Below are 16614 nucleotides of genomic sequence, written 5' to 3' on the forward strand. Positions count from 1 at the left end.
CCATACTTTGTATAGCGGTTGTGCTTGGTATCCTAGATCAGCTCCATTCACTTCTATGGGGCTGAGCTGCGCCTAGGCCACGTGACCGATGAACGTGACGTCACTGCTATAGGGAAAGCTGTGAGAAGGGCGTAGTGCTAATACAAGCACCGGTGCCTTTGTCAAACAGCTGATTGGCGAGGGTCCCGGGTGTCTGACCCCAACGATCTGATACTGATGACCTATCCTCTGGTCATCAGTGTAAAACTTTGCCTGAATGATAAATGCTATTTGCTGAGGTGAGACAAACTGTTTAAGGAGTGTACTGTGAATAATGTAGGTGTTTATGAAATCGTCATTTATTTTTTACATTAGGACACAGAAGGAAAAGTGAGCAGATTTGCAAAGGTTTACTTTATTTTTAGACCGCCCTACAAAAATATCCTGAAGACAATTCATTTTGATAGTACATGTAGAGTGTTTATTTTTCAAGAGACTTTTCTAGTAGAAATCCAGCATATGCTCATGTGCGTCTAGAACGATGTAACTGTCCGCATAGAACTTTATTAATATATAACTTGTGGTAGTGAGATAACCGTGGTCCTGCTTTCATTTTTAGGAATCCGTTTGGTACGTACGGCGACTATCTCCGATCAGCTGAGTTTTCTCATTCGCATTTGTTGGTTGCATTACAATAGAAGTATGGCCATCTAGGATGAAAATAACATAAAAAATTATTATTCCATAGATGTAATGATTCTGTACATAAACTGTATGTGTACAATTTTACTACAGAGAAAGATAAGAATTATTGATACATAATCATAGTATTTATCACAGTATTAGGCCCCATACCCACGACCGTATTTTTGCTCCGCATCCGATCTGCATTTTTTGCTGATCTGAAGCAGACACATTAATTAATATGTACATTTTCAGTACTGGAGTCTTCTATTGGCACTTCAATATATGGTTCTTGAAAGTATACAAATACAGACAATAGAAAGCCGTAGCACTCATGAAGATATTCATCTTGATATGGTTTTTTTTCTGCTCCTAAATATCATTTGGCAAATCTCTGAAAAATAGAACCTGGCAGGGAGGTGGTCGTGTGTGTGATTACTTTTCTTTTACCATTATTGCTTTGTGAAATGAAATTTCGGCCATGCACGCATACGTATATTGCTTATGACAGTCTGCACTGAAGTCTAAGCCCTGGAATATACATTTCTGAAGCTTTAGTTCTTTTTCTTTCTCCTCCAGGATCAAATAGCTACATGCTATAAGAGAATTCTCAAGGATTTACAGGCATCCTCTTAGAATTGCAAGTGACGTCCTAAAAAAGGTGGCGTCAATAAATAGTATGAAGTGTGAATGAAGTTGATGACGTCAGTGATATATTGTTACTTAATTGGAAAATCCTATGAATGAATAAACAGTGCTGTTTATAATGCTGCCATCTGCCTGTTATGAAGATGAAAGTATCTTATACTATTCAACAGATCAATAGTCCTTTGCATATCATTGCTCACACTTCAGATTCTTATATTTGCATTTTGTAAAAGGGACAAAATCATCCTTTCAGAGAGCAAACAATGGTAGAAATAAAGTCCTGATGTTCAAATATCTGGTTAGCTAAAGCAGGCCACACACATTAGACAAATATTGGATGAACCTGTTGATTTTGGCAAGACTGGCTGACTATCTAATACTGTAGCCAGTGGCCACCACTGCTTCCCTTACCAGTCTCGGGTCTTGTCTTCCCAGTGGCAAGGAACCGCCTCCTACTCTCCCATTGCTGCTGGATGGCTTGGGCTATTCCTGTCCTGTAGAGCGCACGCTTCCTTAGAATCTTAAAGGGCTAGTACCCGTGCACCCTATTCTTCACCGGCCGATGGGGGTAGTTAAGGCACCTTCCTCTGTAGAAAGGTGCCTGAGCAACAGGTTGTCTAGCTTGCTACTTTCCTGCAAAGATGTGCGCTATTGTGTTGTCTGTCTGTGTACTGACTTTCTGCCCAAGTACTGTTTTCTGACCTTCCACTGCCTAACCTGACCTATGCCTGACCTCTGTACTAACCCTTCGCTGTCTGCCCTGACATCGGATTGTTTACAGTATAGCACATACTCTGCCTGCCATGACTTCAGACTATCCATGACTGAGTTTTCCTGACCCTAGGTGCCCTGCACCAGTGTCTATGACCCCTGTCGATCAGCTGTCAATCACACAGAGACTACTCCAGGAGGTAGGCGCCTCGTAGTTATCCTGCAGTGAAGTCTATATCCCTGTACAGGGGTTAAAGGGTGAATACCAGGGGACTGCCAGGATAGCACCCTTAGAGTTAGTCTAAAGTCAAATATAATGTTTGAGACAGTGGTTCCACACCCATTGCCATAACATGTATTGATATCTCCTGATTCTCCCCTGATGACGTATTTCAGGGGAACTAAAGATTGTGCAGTTGGATTTCATGCATGTGTCCAGGATGGGGAGAGGAAATCCAACTGAGGATAGATAGCTGTGGCCTCTAATATGTGTTGCCAGCCTCAGAATCTCAGCCGGGCAGAGGTATTCATAGAAATTATAGCATCCTAAATCAAAACTAAGAATAAACCCCCAAACCTCCCCCCTCAGAACTGCATTTTTCAGGCACAGAGCGTAAAGACAATTGCTCAGTAATGATGATGCTAGTAAGTATGGTACAAGACTAGTAAGGCCACTGATTGACTCTAATGGTCACCACATCACAGTACGGCAACACTCCCAGAATTTAAACAAAAGATGAGTGGGGACCACCAATGCATTGTGTTAGGGTGGAGGGGGATTTAACAGGTGAGTAGTGTATTGAGAAAATTCTGACTGCTTGCAGCAATCACTAGGTGGTACTCAATGCATTTCTACAAGTATTGAACTGAATGGGAGCTGCAATCTCTGTATGCAGTAAGCCCTTCCTATTGGCAGTTGTCAGCAAAGGCAATGACAGTGTGACAGCAGAAGATGCAATTCAATGCCTGGCCTCCCACTACAGGCTTCATCGTGGTTTCCTGGTCCGTTCCTTATGGTATGTGTCATTGCAGCCACGGTTTATAAGCCACAGCATCTTTTCTTTTACCTGTCATATAATTATTTACTACATTTATTACGTTAGTAAACTAATGTCCACAAATTTTTTGTTAAACTGGCCATGCCCTCAATGTGACCAACATATCGATTCCACTACCAGGATATTGGTCATTAAAGGGTATTCTGTAATGCTCTTGTTCTCAGAGAAACCCAACTGGACTGTGTAAGTTACCTATAGGATTTCCTTTTCCCTAAACTTGTTCTAATCCATAACATATATTATAGGTTTTCATTAATTTATTGGACCAACAGCATGTCCAAGAAATATGGGTCTAAGCGTGGTCAAAGCAATTTTTGTTATCTGCTTTCTGTCAAGGGGTTCAGTATTTTTACTGTAGCAGTACTGTACTGTAGTAGTGTAATATGCATCACCAATCTCGTCACCAAAACTAGTGGTACCCAACAGAAACCTGATGGACTCCGCTGTAAGTCAATGGGATCTGTGAGTATCTGTCCAAAAATGGATCAGTTATAGCAAGTCAAACATAATAAGATATAAGCTCACCCATGACACCTGGATTTTGATTATCATTAGGATAGAACTCTTTTGGCAAAAAGAATAGAATAATAAGAGATGTTTGGGTAAGGCTTAGTTCACATTTCAGTTATTTGGTCAGTTATTTCCATTAGGTATTGTGAACCAAAACCAGGTGCGGGTCAACACAGAACAGGTGCAGATCTTTACATTACACCTGATCTCTGAGTAGGCTTCACTACTGCTTTTGGCTCACAATAACTGATGGAAATAACTGATCAAATAACTGAAGTGTGAACTCAGCCTTAGACAGGTTATGGAAGCGCTTCTGAATTATAACTAGAGATGAGCGAACTTTAACAAAATTCAAATCGGCTGCTTTGCCAAAGTTTACAAAAAAATCCACTTTGTGGTGAATTACTTAGTCACGAACCACATTTCTTTGTAAGTAGTGGGTGCAATGACAGGGAGCGGCGATTGCGCCACCCCTGTCATTGTACCTCTCAGGTGGCGCGTTCATCCATGATCGGCATCTGATAGCAATCATCCAGTGTTAAATAAAAAAATAATAATAATAATAATGCTTACCTAATCTATTTGTTCGTGACGGCCACCGCCAATCTTGCGTGGCCCAAGATGACGTCATCACACCAGCCGCCATGGTGGCCTCATATGTTGCCACGCACGGGATTTCAGCTGAGATCTTCAATCAAGATAGCGGCGCCTGGCCCGTCGCGAGCAGATGGATCAGGTGAGTATTGTTTTTTTTGTTTTGTTTTCACTATTTCAGGTTAAATCGATTCACTACCGCAAAGCACAAGGAAATTCGGCTTTGAAGCGAATCGAACTTATCCTGAAATTCGGATCAAAGTCCAATTTATGGACTTCAATTCGCTCATCACTAATTATAACCCTTATGCCTATTAGTTGCGACCATGGAGAGCTCAGCAGCTGTTAGAGACAAGAACCAAACTTACTTATCTCTTGGCCATACTTCAGATAAAAAAAATTATTTCATGTTTGTTTTTTGGGGGGGTCTTTGAAAGCAGCTGAGGTGGGTAGAATTCACAGTCCCGTAAGTTTAATTTGTCAGTTGCTAACTGAACATTATTTCATTTTCTTACTTTGTGGCTAAGCATTGGATGACTGAGTTCATTAAGATTTAATTCATCTCTTAGAGATATTACTTTGACCTATGAAGAAGAAATAATACTGCCAATACACCGGCAGGCATAAGTATCCGTGACACACACACAGATGACTTCATTTTTTTGCAAACCTTCAGGGAATTTGGCCGCTTTATTAGATGCATTGGATCCAAAAAAGATAAGTGCACAGACTCCCTATGTTCATTTTGGCAAGTCTACGTAAAACTATGTAGTAAAGAAAGTTATAATCAGTACACAGGTCTATGCAACATAAGGTGACTTGTATCTTGTACGTGTTTTGTCCTCGAATATGAAGGAATTATATAATGTTTTTGTGAAGTATCAGCATAACAGTTTCTTCTGCACTTATACTTATTTAATGTTTCCTTGGATTTATTTTTGCACTTTTAAATATGAATACCCGGTGCTCATATGTTTATATACCCTTGCAGAATTTACGATTTCTTAACCATTGTTCAGAGAATATGAATGATAACACAAAAGCTTTTCTTTCACTCATGGTTGGTGGTTGTCTGAAGCCATTTATTGTCAAACAACTGTGTTTACTCTTTTTAAATCATAATCACAACACAAACTATCCAAATGACCCTGATCAAAAGTTTACATACCCTGGTGATTTGGCCTGATAACATGCACACAACTTGACAAAAAAGGGTGTCACAGATGAGGTATAGGAGGAAACACCAAACTGACAACCAGGAGGGAAAAGGAAAGCAACTAGGCCTCAATGCTAGGGGGAAAAAAAGGTCACCTCCTAGTAACCCTACTCCTGGCCCTGACTCCTAACCGTATAGGCACCCCTTGAAGGTAGAAATGCCCATACCCTGGAACCCTGGAGACCCTAGAGATCCCTAAGAATATTGTCAGGACTGAGGCAACCCGTTCCTTCCCCAATGAAGGAACAGGCGTCTCCCTGAGGCCTAGTAACAACAAGCAAGGAAGGGAAAACAAAACACAAACAAACGTGACACTTAACTTCTGTAGTTATGGACGAGCAGGAACACCAGAGACGACCTCACACCAAACCCAAATGAAGCTATCTACCGCACAGTCAGAAGGGTGGGGCAACACTAAATAGGGTAGAGTAAAGAGTACTAAGCTACACCTGAAAGAGGATGAGGTCACAAACAAACACTGAATAAAGAGTAATCAAAGAGGCTGTTAGATTCCTCCATGCTCCGCCAGTCTCCTTGATCTCCTGACATCTGTCACAGAAGGGACTGTGACAAAGGGTTACAATAGCTTTAAAGGTAACCATCTTCAGCTGTGATCTGTTTGCTTGTAATTAGTGGGTGTGTATAAAAGGTCAATGACTTTCTTGACTCCTGACAGACCCTTGCATCTTTTATCCAGTGCTGCACTGATGTTGTTTGGATTCTAAGTCATGGGGAAAGCAAAAGAATTGTCAAAGGATCTGCAGGAAAAGGTAATTGAACTCTATAAAACAGGAAAGGGATATAAGAAAATATCAAAGGACTTGAGAATGCCAATCAGCAGTGTTCAAACTCTAATTAAGAAGTGGAAAAGTAGGGGTTCTGTTGAAACCAAACCATGGTCAGGTAGACCAACTAAACTTTCATCCACAACTGCCAGAAAAATTATTCGGGATGCAAGGAAAAACCCACAAATACAGTGCCTTGCAAAAGTGTTCACCCCCTTGACTTTTTTTGTATTTTGTTACACTACAGCATTAAGTTCAATATTTTGTTAATCTAAATTTTATGTGATGGATCAGAACACAATAGTCTAAGTTGGTGAAGTGAAGTGAGAAAAATATATAAATAAAACTATTGTTTAGAGATAGAAAACAGAAAATTGGCATGTGCGTATGTATTCACCCCCTTTGTTAGTAAGCCCATAAAAAGCTCCGATGCAACCAATAACCTTCAGAAGTCACATAATTAGTCAAATGATGTCCACCTGTGTGCAATCTAAGTGTCACATGATCTGTAATTACATATGCACACCTTTTTTGAAAGGCCCCAGAGGCTGCAACACCTAAGCAAGAGGCATCACTAACCAAACACTGCCATGAAGACCAAGGAACTCTCCAAACAAATAAGAAACAATGTTGTTGAAAAGTACAAGTTAGGGTTAGGTTATAAAAAAATATCCAAATCTTTGATGATCCCCAGGAGCACCATCAAATCTATCATAACCAAATAGAAAGAACATGGCACAACAGCAAACCTGCCAAAAGACGGCCGCTCACAGACCGGGCAAGGAGGGCATAAATGAGAGAGGCAGCACAGAGACCTAAGGTAACCCTGGAGTTGCTGCAGAGTTCCACAGCAGAGACTGGAGTATCTGTACATAGGACAACAATAAGCCGTACGCTCCATAGAGTTGGGCTTTATGTCAGAGTGGCCAGAAGAAAGCAATTACTTTCAGCTAAAAACAATAAGACACGTTGTGAGTTTGCGAAAAGGCATGTAGGAGACTTCCAAAATGTATGGAGAAAGGTGCTCTGGTCTGATGAGACTAAAATCGAACTTTTCGGCCATCAAAGAAAACGCTATGTGTGGCGCAAACCCAACACATCACATCACCCAAAGAACACCATCCCCACAGTGAAACATGGTGGTGGCAGCATCATGCTGTGGGATGTTTTTCAGCAGCCAGGACTGGGAAACTGGTCAGAGTTGAGGGAAAGATGGATGGTGCTAAATGCAGGGATATTCTTGAGCAAAACCTGTACCACTCTGTGCGCGATTTGAGGCTAGGACGGAGGTTCACCTTCTAGCAGGACAATGACCTCAAAAACACTGCTAAAGCAACACTTGAGTGGTTTAAAGGGAACCTGTCATGTGGATATTTGATTATAATCTAACTAATTATATACAATCATTAACTACTAAAAAGTAACTTAGATGTATTCACTTACTGGTGTGACAGATGGTTACCTCATAATATACACACAAAGATGCCGCATGCTAATGAGCTGATTTGAGTCCAGCGTGATGTCATTGAGTCCAGCGTATATTTAATTCAGAGCTATAGCCACTCCCATGCCCACCTGCTGCTGGTTCATATGGAAACAAACTGACATTCAGCAGGAGCTTTTCAATACAAGATGTTGGCAGATTGACTGGTTCAATTAAAGAAAGTGACCCAGCATTTTGCTAAAAATAATCAGTCACTTATTTATGTTGCCCTTAGTTAGGACACCATAAAACTGGTGACAGGTTCCCTTTAAGGGGAAACATGTAAATGTGTTGGAATGGCCTAGTTAAAGCCCAGATCTCAATCCAATAGAAAATCTGTGGTCAGACTTAAAGATTGCTGTTCACAAGCGCAAACCATCCAACTTGAAGGAGCTGGAGCAGTTTTGCAAGGAGGAATAGGCAAAAATTCCATTGGTAAGATGTGGCAAGCTCATTGAGACGTATCCAAAGCGACTTGGATCTGATTGCCGCAAAAGGTGGCTCTACAAAGTATTGACTTTAGGGGGGTGAATAGTTAAGCACATTGACTTTTTCTGTTATTTTGTCCTATTTGTTGTTTGCTACACAATAAAAAATAAAATAAAATCTTCAAAGTTGTGGGCATGTTCTGTAAATTAAATGATGCAAATCCTCAAACAATCCATGTTAATTCCAGGGGGTGAATACTTTTGCAAACCACTTGTAACTTCAGACTAAATGCAGGACTCTCTGAAAGAATGTGGTGTGGCTGTTTCAAGATGCACAATAAGGAGGCACTTGAAGAAAGATGAGCTACATGGTCGAGTTGCCAGAAGAAAGCCATTACTACGCAAATGCCACAAAGTATCCCGCTTAGGCTACTTTCACATTAGTGGCAGGACGGATCCGACAGGCTGTTCACCCTGTCGGATCCGTCCTGCCGCTATTTCGCCATGCCGCCGAACTGCCACTCTGTCCCCATTGACTATAAAGGAGATGGGGGCGGAGCTCCGGCGCAGCACAGCAGTGCACGGTGAGAGGCCACCGGACTAAAAGTACTGCATGTCTGACTTTTTAGTCCAGCGGCCTCTCATCGCGCACTGCCGTGCTGCACCGGAGCTCTGCCCCCATTATAGTCAATGGGGACGGAGCGGCGGCATGGCGAAATAGCGGCAGGACGGATCCAACAGGGTGAACAGCCTGTCGGATCCGTCCTGCCGCTAGTGTGAAAGTACCCTTACAAAATGCCAAACAGCACAGAGACAAGCCTCAAACCTTCTGGCACAAAGTCATTTGGAGTGATGAGACTAAAATTGAACTGTTTGGACACAACCATAAACGCTACATTTGGAGAGGAGTCAACTAGACCTATGAGGAAAGGTACACCATTCCTACTGTGAAACACGGTGGTGGATCTGTGATGTTTTGGGGATGTGTGAGCTACAAAGGCACAGGAAATTTGGTCAGAATTGATGGCAATATGAATGCAGTAATGTATCAACAAATACTGGAGGAAAATTTGCACTCATCATCCCGGAAGCTGCGCATGGGACGTACTTGGACATTCCAACATGACAATGATCCAAAACACAAGGCCAAGTCAACCTGTCATTGGCTACAGCAAAATAAAGTGAAGGTTCTGGGGTGGCCATCTCAGTCTCCAAACCTCAATTTCATTGAGCCACTCTGGGGAGACCTCAAACGTGCAGTTCATGCAAGACAGCCCAAGAATTTAGGGGAACTGGAGGCTTTTTGCCAGGAAGAATGGGCAGCTTTACCATCTGAGAAGATAAAGAGCCTCATCCACAACTACCACAAAAGACTTCAAGCTGTCATTGATGTTAAAGGGGGCAATACATGGTATTAAGAACTGGGGTATGTAAACTTTTGATCAGGGTCATTTGGGTACTTTGTGTTGTAATTATTATTTAAAAAGAGTGAACACAGTTGTTTGACAATAAATGGCTTCAACCAACCACTAACCATGAGTGAAAGAAAAGTTTTTGTGTTATCATTCATATTCTCTGAACAATGGTTAGGATATCATGAATTCTGCAAAGATATGTAAACTTATGAGCACAACTTGTAAGTAGAAAATAGTTGACTATAAAAGTAGGATTTCAGGTCCAGAAAACAATACATTGGGGGAGATTTATCAAACTGATGTAAAGTAGAACTGACTTAGTTACCCATAGAAACCAATCAAATTCCACCTTTCATTTTCCAAAGGAGCTGTCAAAAATAAAAGGTGGAATCTGATTGGTTGCTAACCAAGCCAGTTCTAAATCACACCAGTTTGATAAATGACCCCCACTGGTTGTATTTCTTGGGGCCTGCAATTAGAAATTATATTTATCTACCATTCTAGCGTACATGAATATATGATAACATCATGTGTTAAGTTACAATAACTCCTTGAAGGGAATCTGTCAGCTCCAAAACAACCCCCAAACTGAAAAAATGAATAGTGTAAGTGACTGTTGAGGAAGGGTTGAGACGCATGCATATATATACATATATGCATGCAAACACGTGCATGCATGTATGATATACAGTGGCGGAAATAATTATTTGACCCCTCACTGATTTTGTAAGTTTGTCCAATGACAAAGAAATGAAAAGTCTCAGAACAGTATCATTTCAATGGTAGGTTTATTGTAACAGTGGCAGATAGCACATCAAAAGGAAAATCGAAAAAATAACTTTAAATAAAAGATAGCAACTGATTTGCATTTCATTGAGTGAAATAAGTATTTGAACCCTCTAACAAAAAAAGACTTAATACTTGGTGGAAAAACCCTTGTTTGCAAGCACAGAGGTCAAACGTTTCTTGTAATTGATGACCAAGTTTGCGCACATTTTAGGAGGAATGTTGGTCCACTCCTCTTTGCAGATCATCTCTAAATCCCTAAGGTTTCGAGGCTGTCTCTGTGCAACTCTGAGCTTGAGCTCCCTCCATAGGTTTTCGATTGGATTAAGGTCCGGAGACTGACTAGGCCACTCCATGACCTTAATGTGCTTCTTCTTGAGCCACTCCTTTGTTGCCTTTGCTGTATGTTTTGGGTCATTGTCGTGCTGGAACACCCATCCACGACCCATTTTCAGTTTCCTGGCAGAGGGAAGGAGGTTGTCGCTCAGGATTTCACGATACATGGCTCCGTCCATTTTCCCGTTTATGCGAATAAGTTGTCCTGTGCCCTTAGCAGAAAAACACCCCCAAAGCAAAATGTTTCCACCCCCATGCTTGACGGTGGGGACGGTGTTTTGGGGGTCATAGGCAGCATTTTTCTTCCTCCAAACACAGCGAGTTGAGTTAATGCCAAAGAGCTCTATTTTGGTCTCATCAGACCACAGCACCTTCTCCCAGTCACTCTCTGAATCATTCAGGTGTTCATTGGCAAACTTCAGACGGGCCTGCACATGTGCCTTCCTGAGCAGGGGGACCTTGCGAGCCCTGCAGGATTTTAATCCATTGCAGTGTAATGTGTTTCCAATGGTTTTCTTGGTGACTGTGGTCCCTGCTAATTTGAGGTCATTAACTAACTCCTCCCGTGTAGTTCTAGGATGCTTTTTCACCTTTCTCAGAACCATTGACACCCCACGAGGTGAGATCTTGCGTGGAGCCCCAGAGCGAGGTCGATTGATGGTCATTTTGTGCTCCTTCCATTTTCGAACAATCGCACCAACAGTTGTCACCTTCTCTCCCTGCTTCTTGCTAATGGTTTTGTAGCCCATTCCAGCCTTGTGCAGGTCTACAATTTTGTCTCTGACATCCTTGGACAGCTCTTTGGTCTTTCCCATGTTGGAGAGTTTGGAGTCTGCTTGATTGATTGATTCTGTGGACAGGTGTCTTTTATACAGGTGACTAGTTAAGACAGGTGTCCTTAATGAGGGTGACTAATTGAGTAGAAGTGTCTAACCACTCTGTGGGAGCCAGAACTCTTAATGGTTGGTAGGGGTTCAAATACTTATTTCACTCAATGAAATGCAAATCAGTTGCTATCTTTTATTTAAAGTTATTTTTTCGATTTTCCTTTTGATGTGCTATCTGCCACTGTTACAATAAACCTACCATTGAAATGATACTGTTCTGAGACTTTTCATTTCTTTGTCATTGGACAAACTTACAAAATCAGTGAGGGGTCAAATAATTATTTCCGCCACTGTATATGCATGCATTAATTTACACCTTATAGGATGATGTGCGCAGATGTGCCCAGCATCTGCGCACATCTGCTCTTAATGGCCCACAGGGGCTCATGGTGGCCCCTGTGGGAAATACAGTCAGGTCCATAAATATTGGGACATCAACACAATTCTAACATTTTTGGCTCTATACACCACCTCAATGGATTTGAAATGAAACAAACAAGATGTGCTTTAACTACAGACTGTTAGCTTTAATTTGAGGGTATTTACATCCAAATCAGGTGAACGGTGTAGGAATTACAACAGTTTTTATATGTGCCTTCCACTTGTTAAGGGACCAAAAGTAATGGGACAGAATTATAATCATAAATCAAACTTTCACTTCTTAATACTTGGTTGCAAATCCTTTGCAGTCAATTACAGCCTGAAGTCTGGAACGCATAGATATCACCAGACGTTGGGTTTCATCCCTGGTGATGCTCTGCCAGGCCTCTACTGCAACTGTCTTCAGTTCCTGCTTGTTCTTGGGGCATTTTCCCTTCAGTTTTGTCTTCAGCAAGTGAAATGCATGCTCAATCGGATTCAGGTCAGTTGATTGACTTGGCCATTGCATAACATTCCACTTCTTTCCCTTCTTTGGTTGCTTTTGCAGTATGCTTTGGGTCATTGTCCATCTGCACTGTAAAGCGCCGTCCAATGAGTTCTGAAGCATTTGGCTGAATATGAGCAGATAATATTGCCCGAAACACTTCAGAATTCATCCTGCTGCTTTTGTCAGCAGTCACGTCATCAATAAATACAAGAGAAGCAGTTCCATTGACAGCCATACATGTCCACGCCATGACACTACCACCACCATGCTTCACTGATGAGGTGGTATGCTTAGGATCATGAGCAGTTCCTTTCCTTCTCCATACTCTTCTCTTCCCATCACTCTGGTACAAGTTGATCTTGGTCTCATCTGTCCATAGGATGTTGTTCCAAAACTGTGAAGGCTTTTTTAGATGTCGTTTGGCAAACTCCAATCTGGCCTTCCTGTCTTTGAGGCTCACCAATGGTTTACATCTTGTGGTATACCCTCTGTATTCTTTCTGGTGAAGTCTTCTCTTGATTGTTGACTTTAACACACATACACCTACCTCCTGTAGAGTGTTCTTGATCTGGCCATCTGTTGTGAAGGGTGTTTTCTTCACCAGGGAAAGAATTCTTCTGTTATCCACCACAGTTGTTTTCTGTGGTCTTCCGGGTCTTTTGGTGTTGCTGAGCTCACCGGTGCGTTCCTTCTTTTTAAGAATGTTCCAAACGGTTGTTTTGGCCACTCCTAATGTTTTTGCTATCTCTCTGATGGGTTTGTTTTGTTTTTTCAGCCTAATGATGGCTTGCTTCACTGATAGTGACAGCTCTTTGGATCTCATCTTGAGAGTTGACAGCAACAGATTCCAAATGCAAATAGCACACTTGAAATGAACTCTGGACCTTTTATCTGCTCATTGTAATTGGGATAATGAGGGAATAACACACACCTGGCCATGGAACAGCTGAGAAGCCAATTGTCCCATTACTTTTGGTTGGTTCCTTAACAAGTGGGAGGCACATATGCAAACTGTTGTAATTCCTACACCGGTCACCTGATTTGGATGTAAATACCCTCAAATTAAAGCTGACAGTCTGCAGTTAAAGCACATCTTGTTCGTTTCATTTTAAATCCATTGTGGTGGTGTATAGAGTCAAAAATGTTACAATTGTGTTGATGTCCCAATATTTATGGACCTGACTGTATGTGGTCCCTGGAAGCTGTGCCCCCTTATAAGTCCTATGTAGTATGTATGCTCCCTTATGCCCCCTTATAGATATATCCCCTATATACCCCAGTATCAGTGTATACATGTGTATGGATGTGCCCCAAGCATCCATACACATGTATATTTTACAGATATCCCCCCATATCCATAGGCCCCAATATCTGAAACCAGGTGCATCAGTGTGAATGTGCCCCAAGCATTCACCCTGATGCAATCTGGCTGATTGCATCAGAATGACCGGACAAGGGTCCGGTCATCCTGATGGCTACAAAGGACTCAGGTTCAACAGAATCGGAGTCCTTTGTTCTAATTATCTCCAGCGCTGCTGGAGATAATTATGCATGATAGAAGGGAGGGAGAAACCTCCCCTCCTTCTATTATGCGCATTCCGGCAGCGCGATTACCATCGCGCTGCCCGGAATGCTAAAGGCTACAGGCGGGAGATCAAAGGCTTCTCCCGCCTGTTAGTATATGGCGCGGCCCCGATGTGCGCGTTCGGGGATGCGCGGGCTGGCGCAGTGATGTCATATCACTGCGCCGGCCCACGTGTCTCCGATGGTGGCGCGCGCGCCACCATGTGGGCGGTGCGGGCCGCCGGACATAAATATCCGGCGGCCCCTGCACTGGGAGAGACCCCTACCGGCCCCCCCTAGAGGAGAGCGTAGCCAGCACTCAGGGAGAAGGATGGAGCGGTCCCCCCATCCCGGCTGACCAGGATCACCATGGACAACGAGCACTGAGTATCCCCCTCTTCTTATTCCTATTAACCCCTATTTGCCCATATCCACTATCCCACCAACGATTCCCTATTAACCCCTACTTGCCCATAACCCCTATCCCACCAACGATTTGCCCACATTGCCTATCCCTATACCTCCTCCCATATCCCCTACACAACCCCCATCACTTGCAGGGTATTAACCCTTGCATTGCTGTCCCCACTGTACCTCACCCCTACCTACCCACAACCAGCCCATATACACCCCCATTGTACCTTTCCCCTTGATTAACCCTTACCTACCCTGTCCCACCAACTATCCCTGATTACCACCACCCCACCAATGATTACCCCCTCTCTGTACACTTGCAGGGTATTAACCCTTGCATTGCTGTGCAGCCCTGATCACCCCCACTGTACCTCACCCCTATTACTGTATTTGTGTCTGTGGCCTGCATACACCCCTGCAGTGCCACCGTTAACCCTTGTCGTACCCCATAGGGACAGTAAGTAGAACCAGGTGGGTGGGGTGCTAATATATATGTGTGAGTGTATTGTATAGTTAGTTTGTGGGTGGAATATGGGATTGTGTAGTGTAGTTTAGTGCTGTATATTTAGTGCTGTATTGTTAGTGTATTGCGTGCCTAGTGTATTGTTTGGTATTAATAAATATCTTGTTTTATTTATAACTATCTGTGTAATGTGTGGTTATTAGCGATAGTTAGTTTAGTAAGGCACATGCAGCTAACTTAGTGATTAGCGTAAGGTATAGTGAAAGTATTGTGTTATTTTATATAAAGGTATAAATAGGCGGAGTCATCAATAAACGGCTCCTCCTATTTATGAATATTAATTATCGATATTTGCATAAATATTGGTGATTAATATTCCCCCTTTACAGTGACGCAGGGTCCAGTTATGTACTTTTTATCTTCGTACTCACTTGTATTCCGACGCTATGCTCTGATGAACCAACAGTAAAATGCATTGAGAGGACTCCTCTTTGAGTCCTCTCCATTATATCCATGAGTTCAATGCATTTTACTGCTGGTTCTTCGGAGTTCATAACGGATGCAGACGGTTGTATTATCATGACGGAAGCATTTTTGCTGATCCATGATGGATCCAGCAAAAACGCTGGTGTGAAAGTAGTCTGACTCTAAGCTGTCTGACAAGGCCACAACCCCTTCATTATTTAAATCAGGTCATACACCAGAAAGCCATTGCCACGCCCTTACCTGTCTGCACTCCCGCAACGAGTCTGGCTGCACTGTGGCGGTGGCACCTCGCTGTTGCTACGGCAACCAGCTGTCATGCCCCACTCTGACGATGTGCGGAGGTCAGCCAGGATTGCAGCACGAGTCTAGTATTTGTTTTGATGCTGTGCTGGATCCGCCTCGCATCAGGTGCACTGGGTGGAGTCATTAGTTTAAATAGTCTCCAGCTAAAGTGCTCTGAGCGGATTATACTCATCATTGTGGTCTTGGAAGCTAGGAAGGAAGGTTGGCTGTTTGTTCCTGCTCTCAGCAGATAAGTGTCTTTTCTTGTTTGGTTGTTTTTGTCATCTTACCCGTCCAGGTTCTGTGCGAGCTGGCAGCTCCTTTCTCCCCACTTCACCATCTCAGGGAGTTCAGGGTTCTGTTAGTATAGGCTGGTGGACACAGCAAATCTACCATCAAGATTTGTCTGTGGGCTGAGCATTGCAGGGAAAGAGGTCAGGGATAAATTAGGAGGTGACCCTTTCCCTGTCTCTCGTCCAGAGCCTGGTTGGTGTGTTATCTGTTAACTGTGCACGTCCGCCGTGACATTGCATTTTCCAAAGTATCAGGGTATTCATGAAAAGCCAGAGCATCCTTCAACCTTTCAGATAACCCCTGACAAAACTGACTACGTAACGCGGGGTCATTCCACCCCGACTCAGTAGCCCACCTCCTAAACTCTGTGCAGTAAACCTCAGCAGTATGTTTACCCTGTAGTAAGTTACGTAATTTTGACTCTGCCATTGAAACTCGATCTGGGTCATCGTAAATCAATCCCAGGGCTTTAAAAAATTCCTCCACCGACCGGAGAGCCAGAGAACCGGGTGGCAGGGAAAAAGCCCAGGATTGCGCTTCCCCTTTCAGCAAAGACATGACGATACCCACCCTCTGATCCTCATTACCTGATGAAAATGGGCACAAACGAAAGTACAACTTACATGATTCCTTGAAACGGAAAAAATCATCAGTACCCCCTGCAAATTTCTCCGGAAGAGCGACTTTAGGCTCCCCAACAATTTGACCTGTACCGGAAGCCAAC

The 16614-nt window shown here is 42.9% G+C and overlaps 1 protein-coding gene across 2 annotated transcripts in view; it reads right to left on the reverse strand.

Moving 5' to 3' along the window:
- Positions 1 to 374: 374 nt before the first annotated feature.
- The window catches only part of DNAJC5B (DnaJ heat shock protein family (Hsp40) member C5 beta), a 105128-nt gene continuing 88888 nt past the window's right edge, over positions 375 to 16614 (reverse strand). For both annotated transcript variants that reach the window (XM_040433398.1, XM_040433399.1), the window contains one exon: positions 375 to 689. In XM_040433398.1, coding sequence (XP_040289332.1) covers positions 595 to 689 — 95 coding nt within the window. In that variant the 3' untranslated portion in view covers positions 375 to 594. The remainder of the gene's footprint in view (positions 690 to 16614) is intronic.

The sequence above is a fragment of the Bufo bufo genome, chromosome 5, assembly GCF_905171765.1.
Source record: "Bufo bufo chromosome 5, aBufBuf1.1, whole genome shotgun sequence".
Taxonomy (NCBI): Eukaryota; Metazoa; Chordata; class Amphibia; order Anura; family Bufonidae; genus Bufo; species Bufo bufo.